Source organism: Triplophysa rosa, linkage group LG12 (assembly GCF_024868665.1).
Source record: "Triplophysa rosa linkage group LG12, Trosa_1v2, whole genome shotgun sequence".
In the NCBI taxonomy this organism is placed as follows: domain Eukaryota; kingdom Metazoa; phylum Chordata; class Actinopteri; order Cypriniformes; family Nemacheilidae; genus Triplophysa; species Triplophysa rosa.
The window spans coordinates 21,435,285-21,454,277 of record NC_079901.1 but is presented as its reverse complement, the minus strand read 5'-3'; the positions used below and the strand labels follow the sequence as shown (position 1 = coordinate 21,454,277).

At 35.2% G+C, this 18,993-nt stretch overlaps 1 protein-coding gene across 3 annotated transcripts in view; it reads left to right on the top strand.

The window, feature by feature from the left end:
• LOC130563196 (protein piccolo-like) overlaps positions 1–18,993 on the top strand; it is a 33,520-nt gene that overhangs the window by 6,161 nt on the left and 8,366 nt on the right. The window contains exons 4-14 of one of the 3 annotated variants that reach the window (XM_057348624.1): positions 2,076–2,102; positions 3,657–3,745; positions 3,923–3,998; positions 4,190–4,315; positions 10,137–10,245; positions 11,616–11,683; positions 12,419–12,630; positions 12,742–12,792; positions 13,713–13,843; positions 15,965–15,991; positions 17,488–17,581. In XM_057348624.1, coding sequence (XP_057204607.1) covers positions 2,076–2,102; positions 3,657–3,745; positions 3,923–3,998; positions 4,190–4,315; positions 10,137–10,245; positions 11,616–11,683; positions 12,419–12,630; positions 12,742–12,792; positions 13,713–13,843; positions 15,965–15,991; positions 17,488–17,581 — 1,010 coding nt within the window. The remainder of the gene's footprint in view (positions 1–2,075; positions 2,103–3,656; positions 3,746–3,922; positions 3,999–4,189; positions 4,316–10,136; positions 10,246–11,615; positions 11,684–12,418; positions 12,631–12,741; positions 12,793–13,712; positions 13,844–15,964; positions 15,992–17,487; positions 17,582–18,993) is intronic. The other 2 variants (XM_057348626.1, XM_057348625.1) reach the window with 2 other exon arrangements.

Here is an 18,993-nt window from a genome sequence, read left to right as displayed (position 1 = left end):
CACCTTCATATGTACATTTTATTTATACAAGGTTTGCTCTCTGTTTGTTAGTTTTTTTATTGAGTATGCATGCTACTTACATGCAAAGGGAACAAGGTTGTTTCTCTTTGCCATTATTATTCTTTCATATGCATATAAGTGCAGAAACAATGTTGGTGATCTTGCTTCATCACCCCGTTATTGATTCAGTTATTTTCCTTAATGATACACTATAGGTGCCTCTTATATTTATTACAAGGAAACTCTGCTTTTATTTATGTTTCAACATTGCATAGTACTGTCAAGAATGTGGTGACTGGTTATTTTAGTATTTGAGACAAATATAGTACACTGTTTCCTCTTATTGCCATAATTAACCTTTTCATGTGTTGAATTAGAAAAAAGTTGGGCAGTAAAAGAGTAGAACGTAAATTCTCCCAGTGTGTTTTTCCGGCAGATATGAGGTATTTATAAGCACATTTAGTTGAGCCGTAATTAAACGTCTATCTTCTGGTGAATACATTTTCAAATTTTGTATTCATAGGACTACCTGGCTCAGCTTGGCTGGTTTCCATTAATCCATTTATAGAATATTCCAAGCTGCAGAAATGCAAGTGTTATCGCAATAAATGGGCAAGTCTTGTGTAGTAAATGAACACATTTCCTTTTACTGTCACCATGAACACTTCAGTACAAAGGACAATTCTATAGATTAGATGTGTATTTTATTCTAGAGATAGATACATATGTAATGTTTATTCAGTGGTTGGTACAGTATCGTTTAGGCGGGTTTTGTTTATATTCTGATTTTTGCTCCATTTCCTACTTTTAATTTGTCTGTTTGAGCTATTTTCTTCATGTCACATTACTGTCTGTCATGAGTGTTTGTAATGTTCATCCTCAATAAATTATTTTGCTACTTGAGTTTTTTTTCTTGCATGGCTTATGAGTGGAAATTTGAAAATGACTTGAAGATTATTATCAATGGGAATACCATTCCTTCTCTCAGTATGCCTTTATACTATACATGTACTTAATTGATAAATTAGTCATTTTAAGACATACAATACACACATTGTTTGGCAAATTCATAAATTATTAATACATTATTTTGCCAAATAGACAAAATTTTGCAAAAACATTTTGAAATCTTGGTAACACTTCAGTATAGGGGAAATTCTCATTGTTAACTAGTTATTATTAGCATGCCTATTATTGGCATATTGGCTGTTTATTATTTATTATTAATAAGCAACAAATGAAGAGTTTATTGAGGAAAAAGTCATAGTTAATGGTATGTTAATAGCTAGAATTGCCCCCTATATTGAAGTGTGACCGAAATCTTTTTTTAAATAAAATATTCAAATCAATATAAAATCACTTGCCGACCTGTTCTCTGCAAAATGTTGTTTCATATTTCAACTCATGTGAACCCTGTAACATTTGTAGCATGTGATTTAACAACAATATAACCAGTGCCTTAATCTTTAAAACTTTCAGAATGCCTTGGCCCATAGGCTTCTATTGCATACTTGTCGATGTAAACAGATTTTGGGTTGTTTTTACAAACTGGTTAATGTCAAAATTGCTATCTGTAGTAAACAAAGACAATATTAGTTTGGTAAGATCACATGGTATACCTTATAGGAGTGAAATCTAAACACTGTCTATAAATATTACTTGACTGGTTTTGCATTACAGAAATGTATTTAAAAAGATCTCAAACAGGGCGGCGATGTGTTCTTTACTGTATGTACTTTAGGGCAGCGTTTCCCAACCTTTTGTGTGTCAGCCCCATCCTTAAGACTTACGTACTGACACCTTCATTAATGCCAAGTAAACAAGATCTAATTTAGCATCATCAACATTATAAGTTTGACAATAGCCTGCTAATAAATGTCAACTTCATCATTTTACGTTTATTAGCAAATAATGCAAAATGGATAGGATATCTGGTTGGGAATCACTGTTTTAAAGACAATTGCATGCATTGGCAATCATAATAGTTTAATCCATTAGTGGTTTATTAATTGGCACAAACTGTTTAAAGGCTAATTGTACTATGAATTCTCTGAAACACAATGTTTTCACTACAGCTGGAGGTCCTAGCTGGAATGTGAAAGGTGAGAACTGCTGTTCAACAACCTCGAATCAATCATTAAGCATAAACCTACGTTCATGTGTGCCATAGTCTTGAGTAATGGGCATTTCTCAGTGGTGCACCTCAGACCCATCCTGGTATTCATGATCACTACTCTCCTCAATGTCTCTCTGACATGGCCTGATCATATCAACCAGGGCACGTACATGTCTACATTGACTACATATATGCATAATGTAGCAGGAGTGTCGCAGAATGCCGGTTTTAGTTGTGTTGAGGGTCCGCTCTCGGGTACCACACCATGATCGATGCATCGTTGCAGTGAAGTAATTCAATTAAATCACCGCTGATTTAAGGTGACGTTTGCTTTGCAAATGGACAGCGTAAGGTTCTTTATTATGAAATTACTGTGGACAGATGCAGTTTTCCGTATTCTTTTGAGTTTATTAGGAGTCGGATGATGATTTGTGGCGTCCCATATTGCTTCAGCCAAATAAAGAAATGCTTCGCTTAAAGAAAGTATTGTAATCATAACAGCTGCAGGTTTGAGCGGTAAACCAAAGGGAACACATTGTTCACCCAATTTATTTTGGGGATGTGCTGATGTTTCAACACAAACCTTAAGGCTAGGACATCCTAGTCTCTACAGAAAGCAGAGTAGAAGAACAGTACAAAATACCAAGGTGGAGATTGAAAAGTATAATGTCTGTAGTCTTTGAAGAGATGAAAATTCTTGCACCATTTATTCCGCTCATGTCAATCAAAACCTGTATATTACTCTTTCTTCTGTGGAACACAAAAGAAGATATTTTGAGAAATGTCTTTGTCGTGTTATGTTCATGCAATGAAAGTCAATGGAGATCAGAGTTGTTCGGTTACCAACGTTCTTCAAAATATCTTCTTTTGTGTTCTGCAGAGGAAAGAAAGTCATACAGGTTTGGAATGAACCTGTATGACCGAGAGAGTAAATGTACCAATTTGCATTTTTTAAAGAAATATCCCTTTAAGAAGCCATGTTATAGACCGAATAGATGTACAATATTATATTAGCATTGTAGGTGACTAGTTTTCAAGTCATCAGAGAATAAAATCCATATTTGCTGAAGTAACCATTCACAGTGTGCTAAATAGACTAGGGAATTATCAGAAATGTGGTGAGACATGTCATCTTCACACTGTTATGATAGTATGTATGTGCGTATATCCGCTGGGGCTCTGACCCACAGCACTTCTTTAATAAATAAATTCTCAGCGCATGATGTGTAGCTAAAGGGACACAGCATGCCTGTTCTTGTGTGCATGCCTTCAACATGTCTCACATCATCACTCCTTCACCATACCCTCTCACTGCTTCCCCTCGGGTCCGGCCACCTTGGTACCTTAAGCATCTACCTAAACAAGCCCTGTGGTGGTTAGAAGCCCTGACCTAAAACTATCAAGTTGTCAAAAATTCAGCAAAGACGTTTCTCCATTTGTGGGGCGGTGAAGGGATGGTTGGAAGACGTGGTGGAGTGCGACACGTGTCTCCGTTTTGCATTTGTGATGGTTCAATGGCTGCTCTCGTCCTGTATTGTAGCATACCACCTTCAGCAGGAAGAGACGGACTGGTTTGACAAACCTCGCCGCGGTGGACCAGAGGCATTGCAAGGCCAGGATAGGAGACAGGTGAGGGTGCGACCCAAAGACTTGATGTTTTATTTTAAACAAACAGTACCTGACCCTACAAAATGATCTCTAACTTTAAAACCGGACAGGATTGGGTGGTTCATGTACTTTTCGATGCACAGCAAACTACATCCTTTCATCGTCTTCATTCACTGGATGTTGTGTTTATTGTCGTAGATAAAAGGCAGCCATTACCTCTTCCCACACACTCGCATCAAACTGCAGCGGGACCCCAAGGACCACAGCGTCTCAGGTATGTTTACATGCAGCAATTACTCCACGAGATACGCAGTGAAATGTAATCAATTAAGCCCCGAAAACTCAATTACTGTAAGGAAAGAAGAGGACGATGTATTGATCAAGAGATCAAATTAAAGACTTATGTTACTGAGACGCTCTGATTAGGATTCAATTATCAGCTAAACGGAAGCTGTTTGTTTTCAGGGGGCGGGCTGGGAATCAGAGTTGTGGGCGGGAAGAAGATTCCAGGGACCAATGGAGAGATCGGAGCATATATTGCCAAGGTTTCAGCAGGAGGATCCGCAGAGCAGACGGGAAAAGTAGTTGAAGGTAAGAATTCGTTTTTGTACTGTAACAAAATAGCCAGGGATGAATGAAGGAAACATATTTAGTGTTTTTGAACGTGTTTGTGCTTTGTTCAATTTTATATAAGAAAGCATTTCATTTGAGTTGCCATTTCTCATTTCAGTATGGTTGTTGTTGTTGTTGTTGTCTAGTGCTGCCTCAGCATCCCGTCAATTTACATGAGCTCTTCTTAAACTAGTTTAGCTTCCTGAACACACTTTGGCTTCGGGTGAAATTCTAATCTGGGGTGTTTGATTTGTACTGTTTCATAACATGCAATTTAGCAAACTCTCCACATTCTCATTACGGCCGTGATGCTACACAATAATCTTGGCAGTTTTAGAAAACATTGTTTCACCCTTGTTAATATGATAATGTATTCTTCAAAACTCCATTTAAATGGTGCCAGAAACACTGGGAGAGATGTTTTCTTTATAGACGTTTTTTATATTTCATTTTCTCCCAGCAATATGAAAGCACTGATCTGCTGGTAGATTACTCGCACGTCTGTTATCTATTTTAAGTGTGCGCTTTCCTTGATACACGGTCATGGTTTCTGCTGCCACACAGGAGGTGAAAATGCTGGTGTGCTGACTGAAAGTTATTTTTTGAGCCAAAAATGAACATAACACAGTGTGCATACGTGCATCTCTTTCAATTTTGCTTATATGTACAGTACACAGTATATGTACAGTTTTGCAGAAGGCTTGCCAGTAACTTACTGTAGATTTAATTACTTTCCTATTAGTACTGTTTTTAATTTGACTTGAACTTTACTTTAACCAAAATTAAAACACTTTGACTTTTGAGATTCAAAATGAGCAAGAAGAGACTGGTCTCATTACTGGCATTAGCACAGCAACACTGCAAAAAAATGATGTTCTTCCTTAGCATTTTTGCCTTGTTTTCTAGTAAAAATATTTAAAACTTCTTAAAGATACATTTACATTACAAGAAAAGTGACCTAAGATATTTAGTCTTGTTTCATAAAAGAAAATATAATTGTAAATTAAATCTACAGTAAGTTACATGCAAACCTGCTGCAAAACTACAGCAAAGTTTTACAGTTTACTGTAATTGTATGTAAATGCAGACCTTAAAATCAGCAAAAGAAATATAACATATGTAAACAACGTATATGTACAGTATATATGAAGAGTTTGGTTCCATTTTCTTTTAATTATGTTTTTTATTGTGCATTCCAATTCATATCATTCAAGCTGCAGTTGGTTTGTTTTTATCTAAGCCATAATAACTCAAGCAATACAGCCAACTAACACAATAAAACTCAATAAAAACATGATACCATAATATAAAAACATGATTTTTATTTATTTTTTTAAATGGAGTTATCTCATTTTGGAACCAAACTCTTCATATATATATAAATACAGTATATAAAATATATAATATGTAATATTGCAGAATTTAAAGACACATTGTAACCCTTTTATACATAGAGGTCACTTTAGTGAACAGCTTTTCAAAGGCATTTCTTGCGTATGCGTGGATTTTGATGGCATAGCACATCAACCACTAAGAGGGACTCTAATGCATCTTATACAATGTCACCTCTTCTGATGTCCTGTCAAGTGGAAAATGAAAAGTGAAGAAAGTGTGTTCAGATCTCGTTTTTCATGCCATATGAGCAATAACATTATATAGAAAAAGAAACCCAACAGTGGTTGTCATGAAAGGGTTAAATTAATCTTTTTTGTTTATTTAACGAAATACAGCTGCAGAAAAAATTAAGAGACCATTTCAAAATCCGTTTTTCTGATTTTAAAATTTACTATTTATATATGTGTTGGGTCCGTGCACCTTCGTATAATTCATTTATTCGTTTTTGTTTTCAAAACAGAAAAACGAATAAACCGTTCATTTTGTACATATTCCACCGTATACGAGACTAATTTTTGGTTTGTTTTCCTCAATACTTCTTTAAGTGCATCAAATTAATATACAACAAAACGAAACATCAAGTATTTTTCTTAACAAAGCGCATTTTAGTCCACCGGAAGTTCAGCTGCACTGCAGCCTCTGGCAATTATACATGTGTTTTCAGTGGTGTGTGTGCCACTAAATCCGTAAACAACCATCCAGACACATAGGTAGACATTTCTGTGCAATGTAGAAATATACAGTTAATGAAATAAAGAATGCACCTATATGGAGGCGCACGCGTCAGTGCTCGTGGCAGCGATGTATCTGACAGCGGGGGAGGTTACCATAGCCGCCGTTAAAATGTATAGTGAGAGAGGCGCTTTTTGCACTTTAATGTGTTAAAAAATTGCACTGTTCGTAAAAATGTTAACATAAAAGACAAAACACTTCTACATACAACTGTTGTATGTAGAAGTGTTTTGTCTTTTATATTTTATACTGTATGTAGATCGACATACATGATGCTATATTTATAAAAATAAGCTGAGTTAATCAAAAACCGGTACTGTTCATTGCACGTTACATTCTATTACATAGCAATAGAACTCCGCCCAAAACACAATAGAAAATGTAATGGTTTCCTTGTAAATACCATTANTGTTAAAAAATTGCACTGTTCGTAAAAATGTTAACATAAAAGACAAAACACTTCTACATACAACTGTTGTATGTAGAAGTGTTTTGTCTTTTATATTTTATACTGTATGTAGATCGACATACATGATGCTATATTTATAAAAATAAGCTGAGTTAATCAAAAACCGGTACTGTTCATTGCACGTTACATTCTATTACATAGCAATAGAACTCCGCCCAAAACACAATAGAAAATGTAATGGTTTCCTTGTAAATACCATTATGAACCTTTGGGTTTTTATGCATTAAAACCATAACTAAACTCCCATTATAATTAATAAATCCATTACATTTTCTATTGTGTTTTGGGTAGGGTTCTATTGTTTTTTTATTTTTAATAAAATGTAGTGAGTGGTGTGTAGTAATATGAGACTTTATATGTTGATCAAGCAGACTGTATATTATAAAAACTATTTCTTCACTACTTCTTCTTTTATCATGGGTCACTATGACCGGTTAACCTTTACATTCGCATACCTGAATATGAATGAATGAATAGCTTTTATTGTCATTGCAGGCAAAGCAAACAACGAAATTCTTAGAGCACCTCTAACACTAAACACAAGACATAAATAAATATTTGTAATATAATACGACAAAAATGCCCTCTGGCCGGCGCTTCAGAGCGCCAAACACCAGGACTTCCAGACACAGAAGCTTCTTCCCCCATGCAGGCAATCTCTCTCCTATACAGATAACTGCTCCTTAAGAGCAATATTCCACTTTCACTACTCCTATAGTGTGCACTATAGTGCCTTATTCTATTTAAATTATATTTATACATGTATATAACACTACCTCTACTTTCAACATTATCCATTTGCACAAGTGTACATACAATCTGTTAATATGTAAATATACTACTATATACTACCCTGTACAATGTCTCTTATATGTTATTATCCCCCATTTTCTGTACAATAGTCTTTTATTTTATAAATGCATATTTTAGAATCTTTTAGACTGTAAATCTTATTATACTTGTATTGTCATTGTGTTGAATGTCTGTACTAGAAGTTTCCAACTCCAAAGACAATTCCTTGTGTGTGCAAGCACACTTGGCAATAAAGCTCTTCTGATTCTGATAAAAGTGCAAAAAATTGGCAAATCGGCAATCAGTGTAAAATGACCAACAAGGTAATAGACCAGATAAGGGAGATCTTAAAGTGCAGAGAGATAGCAGAGTCACATTTGAACATTTACTGTAGATAATTGTTTAGGATATTTATTGTCCTGGGTTAGAAACGATCTCTAAATCGGCTAGTGTGTGTTTTGGCTGATCTGTAACGCCTGCCAGATGGCAACAGTTCAAACAGACCGTGACCAGAGTGAGAGCAGTCTCTGGTGATTCTTGTGATTCTCATACCTAACAATAAACCTTTATTTTAGACACTCACTTTGCTTATTTGCACAATCTCTTAGTAGTTTTAACTTTTTATCAAACTCAGCCTATAATGTAATATGCAATGATAAGTACAGGTTTTGATTAACTCAGCTAATTTTTGTAAACCGCTATCATGCATGTAGAGTTGTATAGAAATGTTTAGTCTTTTATGTTTAACATTTTCATGAACTTAACATTTAACAACTTTCACATGTTTAGTGTAAACAAAGGTGCAAAATTGTAACAAAGTGCAAAACGAGCCGCTCTCTCTATCAATTTAAATGGGGGCTATGTTTAAACCTCCCTTGCTGTCAGTTTTGCACGCACGCGCGCGCGCGCACACACACACACACACATTCTTTATTTCATTAACTGTATACTTCTACATTGCACAGAAATGTCTACCTATGTGTCTGTATGGTTGTTTGCGGATTTAGTGGCACACACACCACTGAAAACATAAATTTACAAAATTAGTCTCGTATACGGTGGGATATGTAAAAAATGAACGTTCTATTTGTTTTTCTGTTTTGAAAACAATAACGAATAAATGAATTATCCGAAGGTACACGGACCGTGTTGAGGTAAAATGATCATTTTTGTTTCATTCTGTGAACTACTAACAACATTTCTCCCAAATTGCATATTACAATATTGTTTCTATTTGCATTTATTTGCAGAAAATGAAAAATGGAGAAACGTCAAAATATCAGAAAAGATGCTCTGTATTTTTTTTAGACTTCAAACACTGCGAAATATAAAACAAGTAGAAAACAAGTTCATATTAACTTTTAAGCAACACAACAGTAATATTTGTATTTAAATTTTGTATTTAAGAAAAGTTCAAAGATAATTTTTTATGTGATAACCTGGATTTTTACCACAGTTTTCATGTGTCTCTCACATGCTGTCAGTCTTTCACATTGCTGTTGGATGAATTTATGTCACTCCTGAGGTTTGATTTGATTGAAATTCAACAGACACTGGACTGGAATGGCCACATTACATCTAGAAATGCTGATCTCTTAATATTATCTGTTGCTGTATATTTATAGATATACCATTATTTTGAACATTCAAGCCTTATCGGATATATTTTGAAAACATTTAAAAAAGAATTAGCAATTGAACCAGATTAGATTTACAATGACACTTGAATCTTTCTGTTACTAACATCAAAGCTCAAAAAAGGATTTTGGACTGGTGGTGCTTATGGCTGGTGTTCTTGCTGAACGTTTATGAAAGGAAAATTATTGTGTAAAGCTGAAAAGACATTTATATGATATTGTGTTGTTATCATCCACCGAAGCGCTCCGTATGCAGAGAGGCTATCTGAAGAATCACCTTCATTTGTGTAAGTCCTGAAGGTTTGGCCTGGACTGGGCATGAGTTTGCCGTGTGCTTTAAAAATACTTTTTCTTCTGTGATTGTTTCCGTCTCTGATGCTCCAAGAGTGTTTTCTCATCGTGCGTGGAGTGTTCAGGCGGGCATGATAATGTGAAGGTGTGTGTGTGCGTAGCTAACTCTGTGATTGAATTTCCCCTCAGGGATCAAAAAATCGCTTCTTACTTGCGATCTATGTGTGAGTCAATCGTAATAACTTCTGACATTTTGCTTTTTCCTCTTCTCGCTGCCTGTTTTCACCATATCAGTACTTTACAAGTGTCTTGTTTGATTTAGTGACAGTGTAAAGCAAAACAAAGCTTTAAGGCTTTTCAAAATAAATATAGATGACTTTAGTTGCAACATCTTCCATCTATAATGTTCACTTTTGGCCAAGATTTACTGTGGCTGTCTGTTTATTTTTCTAACCTAATACATATTTCACTCACTGTTCTTCAGGAATGCAAGTTCTGGAGTGGAATGGAATCTCTCTGGTGGGAAAAACCTATGAAGAGGTGCAATGCATTGTGGGTCAACAGTGTGAAGAGGCAGAAATATGCGTGCGCCTGTAAGCTATGCTAATATATTCTTTGTTGCACAGAAAAGTACTGTGGTAAAATAAAGGAATAAGCCCCAAGAAGCAGTGGACTACCGTGCATTTGTGGTGTTGTAAACCCCCTTAGCTGTTATAAAATGCTCTATAACCCACTGCTTCGTGGGGCTTATTGCTTTTATAAAACGTTTATTCCGTATGCGTAGCAAGGTTTCATAAAATAAAGTAAATAAAGTGATATTTAGGTTATGTAATGCGGTCAGCCGTTATAAATCGGGGTACTAGAATGGCTTAGAACTCGGCTCAACCAATCAGAATCAAGGACCAGAACTGACCGTTTTATAATGATGCTTTTAGTATAGGGCTGTCAACCGATTAATCATGATTAATCACATCCAGAATAAAAGTTTGTGTTTACAGAATATATGTCTGTGTACTGTGCGTATTAATTTTGTATTGATAAAAATATAGGCCTACACATACTGTACATGTATATATTTAATTCAATTTTTCAATTCAATTCAATGGGGTCCAAGAACTGGTTACCGGCATTTGTCCAAATATCTTTCTCTCAAGGTTATTTTAGTTGACTAAAATTAACATTTTGAAAACATTTCTGTTTATTGAAATCAAGTAAAATATTGACCTAAATATTATTGGAAAAACGTTAACTGAACGAAAATTTGAAATGTTGCCTCAGAAATAAACTGAAATAAATGTTCCGCCACTAAAATTATAATAATAATAATCAGAAACTAAAATAAAACTGAAATAAAAATAATTTAATCTCATATAGCAACAAAAAAAGCAAATAAAAAGACCAAGGCATTCAACAAAATTGTTAAAAATGTTACTAAAATTAACATAAAAAGTCAAATCTAAAAATTTAAAATATAAATAAAACTAAAAACAAAACTATAATAACTTTGTGTTCAACCAAACAAAGAAATGTATACAGGTTTAAAACAACTAGTGAGTGAGTATGACAGATTTTTCATTTTTGGGTGAACTATCCCTTTAATAAACATTTGTATATAATTGAAATGAATATTAAATATAAATAAATGCATGTAAATACTTTCTAAATATGTATACATGTGTATGTGTTTATAAATACAAAATGAATATGCACTGTACACAGACACATATTAATGTAAACACAAACTTTTATTCTGGATGTGATTAGAATAAAATGTGACAGCCCTATTTCTTAGACATTATAAGTTGTATTATTATTTAGTGTCTTGGTGTTGCATGGAGTGCATATCGATGCATATTGAACATTCAGTGACATTTATACAGTATATAAAAGTACCATGGTATTACCATATGACGCTGTTAAAGTACCATGGTCAACTGCTGATAGTTTTCTTTCCGCTGTTTAGAGATCTGAACATGCTGTCTGACACAGATCATCCTCAACAACTAGACCATCAAACTCAACTAAGAGCCGGTAAGTGTTTTTATTATTGTGTACCTTGCCCCTGATACTCCTGTCTGAAGTCCTATAAGACAAGTCGGTTTATTTGGCAGCCATCTGGGCCATGGACCCAAGCAGCTATTTTCTTTTTCTGAATTGTTTAAAAAAATATAAATGACTAATTAATAATCCAGAGTGAAATATAACAAAAATAAACAATGGTTTTGTAAATCCAGGTTATAAGGGATAGTTCACCCCAAACAAAAAAGATTATTCCATCATTTTCTCTCATATCATTCCAAAACTGTATGACTTTCTTTTTCAGAACACAAAAGAAAACAACATTGGCCCCCATTGACTTCCATTAAATGGACACAAAACCCCTCAGTCATTTCTCAAAATATATTTTGGGTTCCACAGAAAAGATGAACAAATCATAAATGTTTCAACGCTTTAATACTTAGAGACACAACTTAACTCAATGGTTTCAGTTCTTCTTTTGTATTTCTATTTATGTTGCTAAAATCGTCTCAAACCCAATTCACTTGCTTCCTTGTAATTCACTTTGCTTCAAAAAAAGTGAAATAGATGTTCAGGTTGCTCCAAAGCTGCTCCAATATCATTTACACAATATCATATTGTTTATACATCTAAATGCTTGCACTCCTGCAATATAGAAATAGTGTTTGTATTGATCTTCAGATTGAAATCAGCAGAGATGATTATTTTTTGTTATTTATAACTCTTGCCCGTGTATGTGCTGTGTAGGCGAACGTCAGCGTTCTCCAGGTGTAGACCCAAAGCAGCTTGCGGCAGAGCTACAGAAGGTGTCTCAGCAGCAGGCTCCGGCCTCCGTGCTGTCTGCGCTGGAGAGAGCAGGACATCTGCATTCTGCCCCAGGATCTGCAGCCTCCAGCGGGGTCCCCAGCCCCGGACAGCCCGGCTCCCCGTCTGTTAACAAGAAGCGTCACAGCAGCAAGGTATCATGGGAATGTGAGCGTGAGCCTGTAGAGAATCTCATGTAAAGCAGATCTTAAATGTGCTGTAGATTCAAGGCAGGCAGGTTTATTTGTCATTCTTTTGTATTTCAGTCAGCAGAAGCCCTGAAGCCACAACCACATCCAATCACTGGTGAAATACAAGTGAGTGTGTGTGTTTTACGTTTTTATTTATTGTGTTGTTTTTGGTCAGTATTTGAGTTTTAAGTTATACAAAATTAAACAGGGAACTATTACTGCACTATGTGGTCATTAATGGTGTAAATGATCTAACCAAGATTTTCTAACCAAGAAACCAACTTTTTTTCAACAATTTGTGGTTTATATATGTGATGCAGTTCTGTAGTATTGCAGTGTTGACTGCATTCTTTAAAGATTTATGATTTAATTGAACGTAGACCAAAAAATGTATATACACTACCACTCAAAAGTTTAGAAACATTTATGCATTCTTTATATATGATTTGCTCCACATTGTAGAATAATAGACACAAGATTGTCTATAGGAGTTATGATGTGACTAAGAAAATCTCAAATAATTCCAAACGGTTATATTCGCATCTTCAAAGTACCCACCCTTTGTCAAGAATTTGCAAAATTGTACTCTTGAGTGTCTGACTCTGGTAAGCGTTTTCATCAGTATTGAGAGTTTGTATGTGTTATGGCCTCTTGCTGGCTGCTTTGTCTTCATTATTCAGTCCAGGTCATCTATTTCAAACATTTGATTTTCTAAAGTGTTTTTAATAAAAATGTAGTTTACTAATGTAAGGAATGTTAGCCTAATTATATTCTTGTCAACAGATATCATTTCAAACATTTGAACAGACACCTTCATATTCAGATGTAAGACGTTCATAAGAAACAAACCAATTTAAGTGTTTCTTGAAACTCTTGAATGGTAGTGTACATATGAAAATATAAATCGTTTCTATTTATAATACATTGATTTGTACTGTGATAGAATGAAGAGATTTATGTTGCAGCATCTTAAAATGTGTTTTACAGTGAAATCCTGACAGGACAGAATGACTATAATACATCTCATACTCGTGTTTTTCTCTCAGCTTCAAATCAACTATGACAAGAATATGGGCAACTTGATTGTCCACGTTCTACAAGCAAGAAATCTCGCACCTAGAGAAAACAACGGATACTCGGATCCCTTTGTTAAGGTCTATCTCCTGCCAGGGAGAGGGTGAGTATCTCTACGTGTGTGTGTGTGTGTGTGTGTGTGATGCTTTTGCTCTTTGTCTTTGTAGAGTGCAGACTGCACTGTGTTCTTCTTTACGGTGGGCGAGAAGTACAACCCGGTTGGGTTTGTTACTGTCCCAGGTTCCGTGCAAGGTCTGCAGTGGTCACCTCAGTCTCATGTGAGGAATTGTGTCAAAGTATCTTAGATATACATGCTGACATATTATCATATACTGTGTGATATTGAAGCACACTGAAGGTTTGTGTGTGCGTGTGTGTGCGCGTGCATGTGTGTGTGCGCGTGCGTGTGTGTGTGCGCGTGCGTGTGTGTGTGCGTGCGCGTGTGTGTGTGTGTGTGCGCGTGTGTGTGTGTGTGCGTGCGCGCGTGTGTGTGCGTGCGCGTGTGTGTGTGCGTGCGCGTGTGTGTGGGCGAAAGCGTGTGTGTGCGAAATCGTGAAAGTGAAGCGAGAGATAGGTGAAAGATGTACAGAATCTCTACCTCTATTTCTGTTGTTTGTCATTGTCTGCATATATAAGTGTTGTAATTGTTGTTAATTTAATGTCTGATATTTTTCTGTATCTTGAGTTTGATGTTTTTTGGCCCCTCCCTGCCAAGGTTTTGTCTAGTCATCTGTACTTTAATTATCAAAAATCACCCTTTTTTAAGATCCACTAAGTATATTCAGGAGATAAGAGTATAAATCAGAAGATAAAAGTATCCTTCTACAGGTATAACGGCAGTAAAACGCCAGGCATATGAATAGAAATACACTACCGGTCAAAGGTTTGAGAACACTTACTCACTTATTCATATTTTTTCCACATTTCAAAAAAATAATAAGCTCATCAAAACTGTAGAATAACACGAAAGGAACTATGAGGATTATGTTTCGACTAAAAAATCTAAACATATAAATGAAACGTGTAGTCACCTTTTGCATCAAATTTGCAGAAATGTTCTCTTGCCATTTTCTCAAGCAGGGGTTTCGCCACAAGATGCTTTTTAAACAATTTTTACATTTAAGCATTTGGTAGAAGCGACTTACATTGCATTATACTTAGGGGTGTAACGATACACTCAGCTCACGGTTCGGTACATATCTCGATATTTTGAACAAAATTAAAAAATGAAACTGAATTTCAAATAAGATTTATTTTCAAAATATGATCAATTTCAGTAACTTTTTTTGTTGCACATACAAGTTAATAAAGAATTTTAACATTTTTAAGGCTTAACTGAATCTGCTGTACTGCAGGTTTGTCACTGAGTGACAGCGAATTTTGATTTAGGTTTAGTCATAGTCTTTTGACTAAAATGCAATTAAGTTTTAGTCATATTTTAGTCATCCCCATCATTTTAGTTTTAGTCGACAAAATCTACATTAAATTTAGTCTACTAAAATCTATCTGGTTTAACTAATTTAAACGGTGTAATTAAATGTTCCATACAAAGATTTAACTGTTTTGACATAATTTACTTTACCTTAGAGTAAGTTTACAGTATATTTTCACAATTGTATTTTTGTCTATAAAACTAATTTCAGACATTTAAGCATACTCCTTCAGATGAAAACCATTTTTAAGACAATAAGAAACATTTCATTCAAGTGTTCTAAAACTTTTGACCGGTAGTGTATGTTACCCTTAATAACTTGCATATCCACAGAGCTTAAATTTCTCTGTAGTCTGACTTTAGTACTGCAATGACTTATTGGAACACTGAAGTGGAAGGGATCCTCTTTAGAGAAGTCAATTCTTATTAGCTTAGCCTTCCGCTCCTCACATGCTAGCCAGTAATCAAGCTCAATGTCTCGGACTAAAATCAGTGAAGTGTAGAGACAGCCCGATCAATATGACTTCCACCGGTATGAGGTGTGTAATCCTATATCTGCCATCTCTTAATGGCCATATCTGCCATGTTTATTATGAGATTAGTCCACATTACCTGTGCAGATGATCTTTCTGTCTGTGGCTAAAAGCTGGACTCCGCCCAGATCTTCAGGCCGGAAGCGTTCCTCTCGAGTTCGGAGGGTTTGTGTCTCCCCTGTGTTTGGATTCTCTGACCATTGTCTGTTTGTCTGTATCCTTTTACTTTGCATTCATACAAATCTCTGGATTGGTTCAGCCAAGTCATGGTTGTCCAGAACGCAAGGTAGCGTGGTGATTCCTTTTCTTTTCGTTTGGCTATGTTTCAGTGGTGTACGTGTGTGCGGGTGTGCTTGTGTGTGATTTTCTGTTGTTTTATCTAGCCGTCATACATGGTGAACCTCATTTGTGGTGTGTCTCAGATCTACCTCAAAAGCACAGATCTACCTCTGAAGTTGGTTGTGGTGTGAAAATTGAATAGGTCTTGAAAGCGCTGACATTGTTTGCTATAAAATTCACATGGGCACACTAAGGCTCTGTTCCAAAACTTAGTAAGCTGCCATAAATGACATATCCTGGAGTCATTTTCTGACGTTACCGTGACGTTAAAATAAACGGCGCAGACATATTTGGTATCATAGTTCACGACGAACTGAACTTTTCAGTATTTAATGACATTTAAGTTATTTATAATCAACATTTTTCTCATCTTGTCCGCCATATTGTAATTTGTCACTGAACTCATTGCAGTGCATTTTGGGTTTTGACCTTACTGTGATGTATACCAGCAATGCTGTGTGGAGATCTAATAGTGACATAAAAAAATGATATATCAATTTAATAATATTAATAAATGGACGTATTAATACATATTTAACTGTGTATTTAATTCAGATTCAGAAATAAATAAATAAATACATAAATAATTTTTAAAAAGCAGTTAAAAAGAAAAAGAAAACAATGCATTTAAAAATCATTTTTAAATAAAAAATGAAAAAATTAATTAAACATAAAATTGATATTGATCAAATCTGTGATTTATTTTTATTTGTATTGTTTTATTGTTCTACTTAACTGAATTTTAAAATATGAATTAAATAAATTATTTTATTAATGTCTTTTTTAAAAGTGATTTCTTTATTTACATTTCTATATTTAAATGATGTAATTGGTAAATCATTTCTTTATTATAATTTTAAGTAGCACTTCTAGTCCTCCATAATGTTGTCCTAAATCTTAAAATATGAATTAAATAAATTATTTTATTAATGTCTTTTTTAAAAGTGATTTCTTTATTTACATTTTTCTATTTAAATGATGCAATTGGTAAATCATTTCTTTATTATAATTTTAAGTAGCCCTTCTAGTCCTCCATAATGTTGTCCTAAATCTAACTTAAATCTTATCTTAGTAAGCATAATAATTAATTTTCTGCCATTTTTCAACAGTCTTTGCTTCAGCAGCAGCATCATCATCGTGTCTCTATAAGCAGCTCACTAACATTTTGGGACGAGGTATAAGAGTCTAGTGCTGCTGTACGTTTGCAGAGCGTACGTCCATGAACTCATGTAGACAGACATTCTTCCACGCTGTGATCTGATAATGTCATCATCATCATTGGTGGCATGAACCGTAGACGCATCAGTGTTGCCTCCTGCGAGATCATCTTGTTTATAAAACTGCTCTAGCCAGTGTGAATGAAGATATTCTGCATATCCATTTGAGTTGATTATGGAATGTTAATTGCTTCTTGTGTCCTGTCCCAACACAACGACTACACAGTGCTGAGAACAAGAGGAGGACTAAATATATCCAGAAAACTCAGAACCCGGAATGGAACCAGACCGTCATTTATAAAAACATCCATCTTGAGCAGGTAAACATGATGATTCAATACAGAGAATTAATACAGATGTGCATTTGAATGGAATCATTTGAAGAGGGCATTCACTCAAATGTAATTGAGTAGGGGTGTAACGGTACGTGTATTCGTACCGAACCGTCACAGGCAACATTCCAAATATAGTCATCATTCCTATGCCCTACTCCTTCGAAGGGCAGATCCCTCAGAGTTTAGACTTTGGAGTGATCAGGGCATTTGCGTGTCATTATGTAGACGTTTGGAATGCACTTGGCAAAGTAAGCGACGTAATTTCCTCATTATCTTCAGCTGGCATGTTCCTGTGACAACGAAGCATTTTGTCCATCAGCAGACGCTGTTTTAATGGCATAACTTAAGCATAAAACCTGTTTGCAAATAAACAATACATTTTATATTTCGAAAAGTTTTATATATATTAGTGTTTATATATTATGTAGCATATTTTAAAAACTTTTTAAAATATAAAATGTATGTTTATTTGCAAACAGTTAGGTTTTATGCTTAAATTATGCCATTAAAACAGCGACATCTGCTGACGAACACAATGCTTCGTTGTCACAGTAACATGCCAGCTGAAGATAATGAGGAAATTACGTCGCTTTCTTTGCCAAGTGCATTCCAAACGTCTACATTATGGCACGTAAATGCCCTGTTCACTCCAAAGACTAAACTACAAGGGCTCTGCCCTTTGAAGGGAGTAGGGTTTAGGAATGATAACCTTCATTTTGGAATTTTCTCCCTTGACAGCTCGTGACGGTTCGGTACGAATACGCGGACCGTTACACCCCTATAATTGAGAATTACATTACGTTACATAATCAATGATCTTGTCTAAGCTACATGATTTCTCTCTCTCTGTCTCTCTCTAGCTCTCTCTAGCTCTGTGTATCTTATGTATATATTTACACAAACATACACGTTATCAAATGTTTCATTGAATTTTATTTATTTAACAGTTTTGCTAATTTACATTAATTTAGGCAGTAGGTACTGTAGTAAAGCGATATAATTACGATTTTTAAATGTAAATGATTTATTTTGTATAATTGTTTCTATGTGGAAATGTGACATAAACATCACATTTAACCCTGAAATGTAGTTGGTACTTTATAGAAAGAATATTTATTACAAACAGTACTTAATTTAGAGACTATGAAGCATTTAGGGAATTAGCATGATAGAGTTATTAGTCAAATACCCAAATGCTTCTAATGAAGTTCAACAGAATGAGAGTAGCGAGCTGTAACTGAGCACGTTTGGCTACTTTGAAGGAGCTAAAATGTTAATGTCCAGTCTGTAGATTTTAGCGACATCTAGCAGTGAGGTTGCAAATTGCAACCAATGGCTCTCTCCACCGCTCTCTCCCCTCCCTTTCGAAGCACTACGGTAGCAGACAGGTCAAAGAT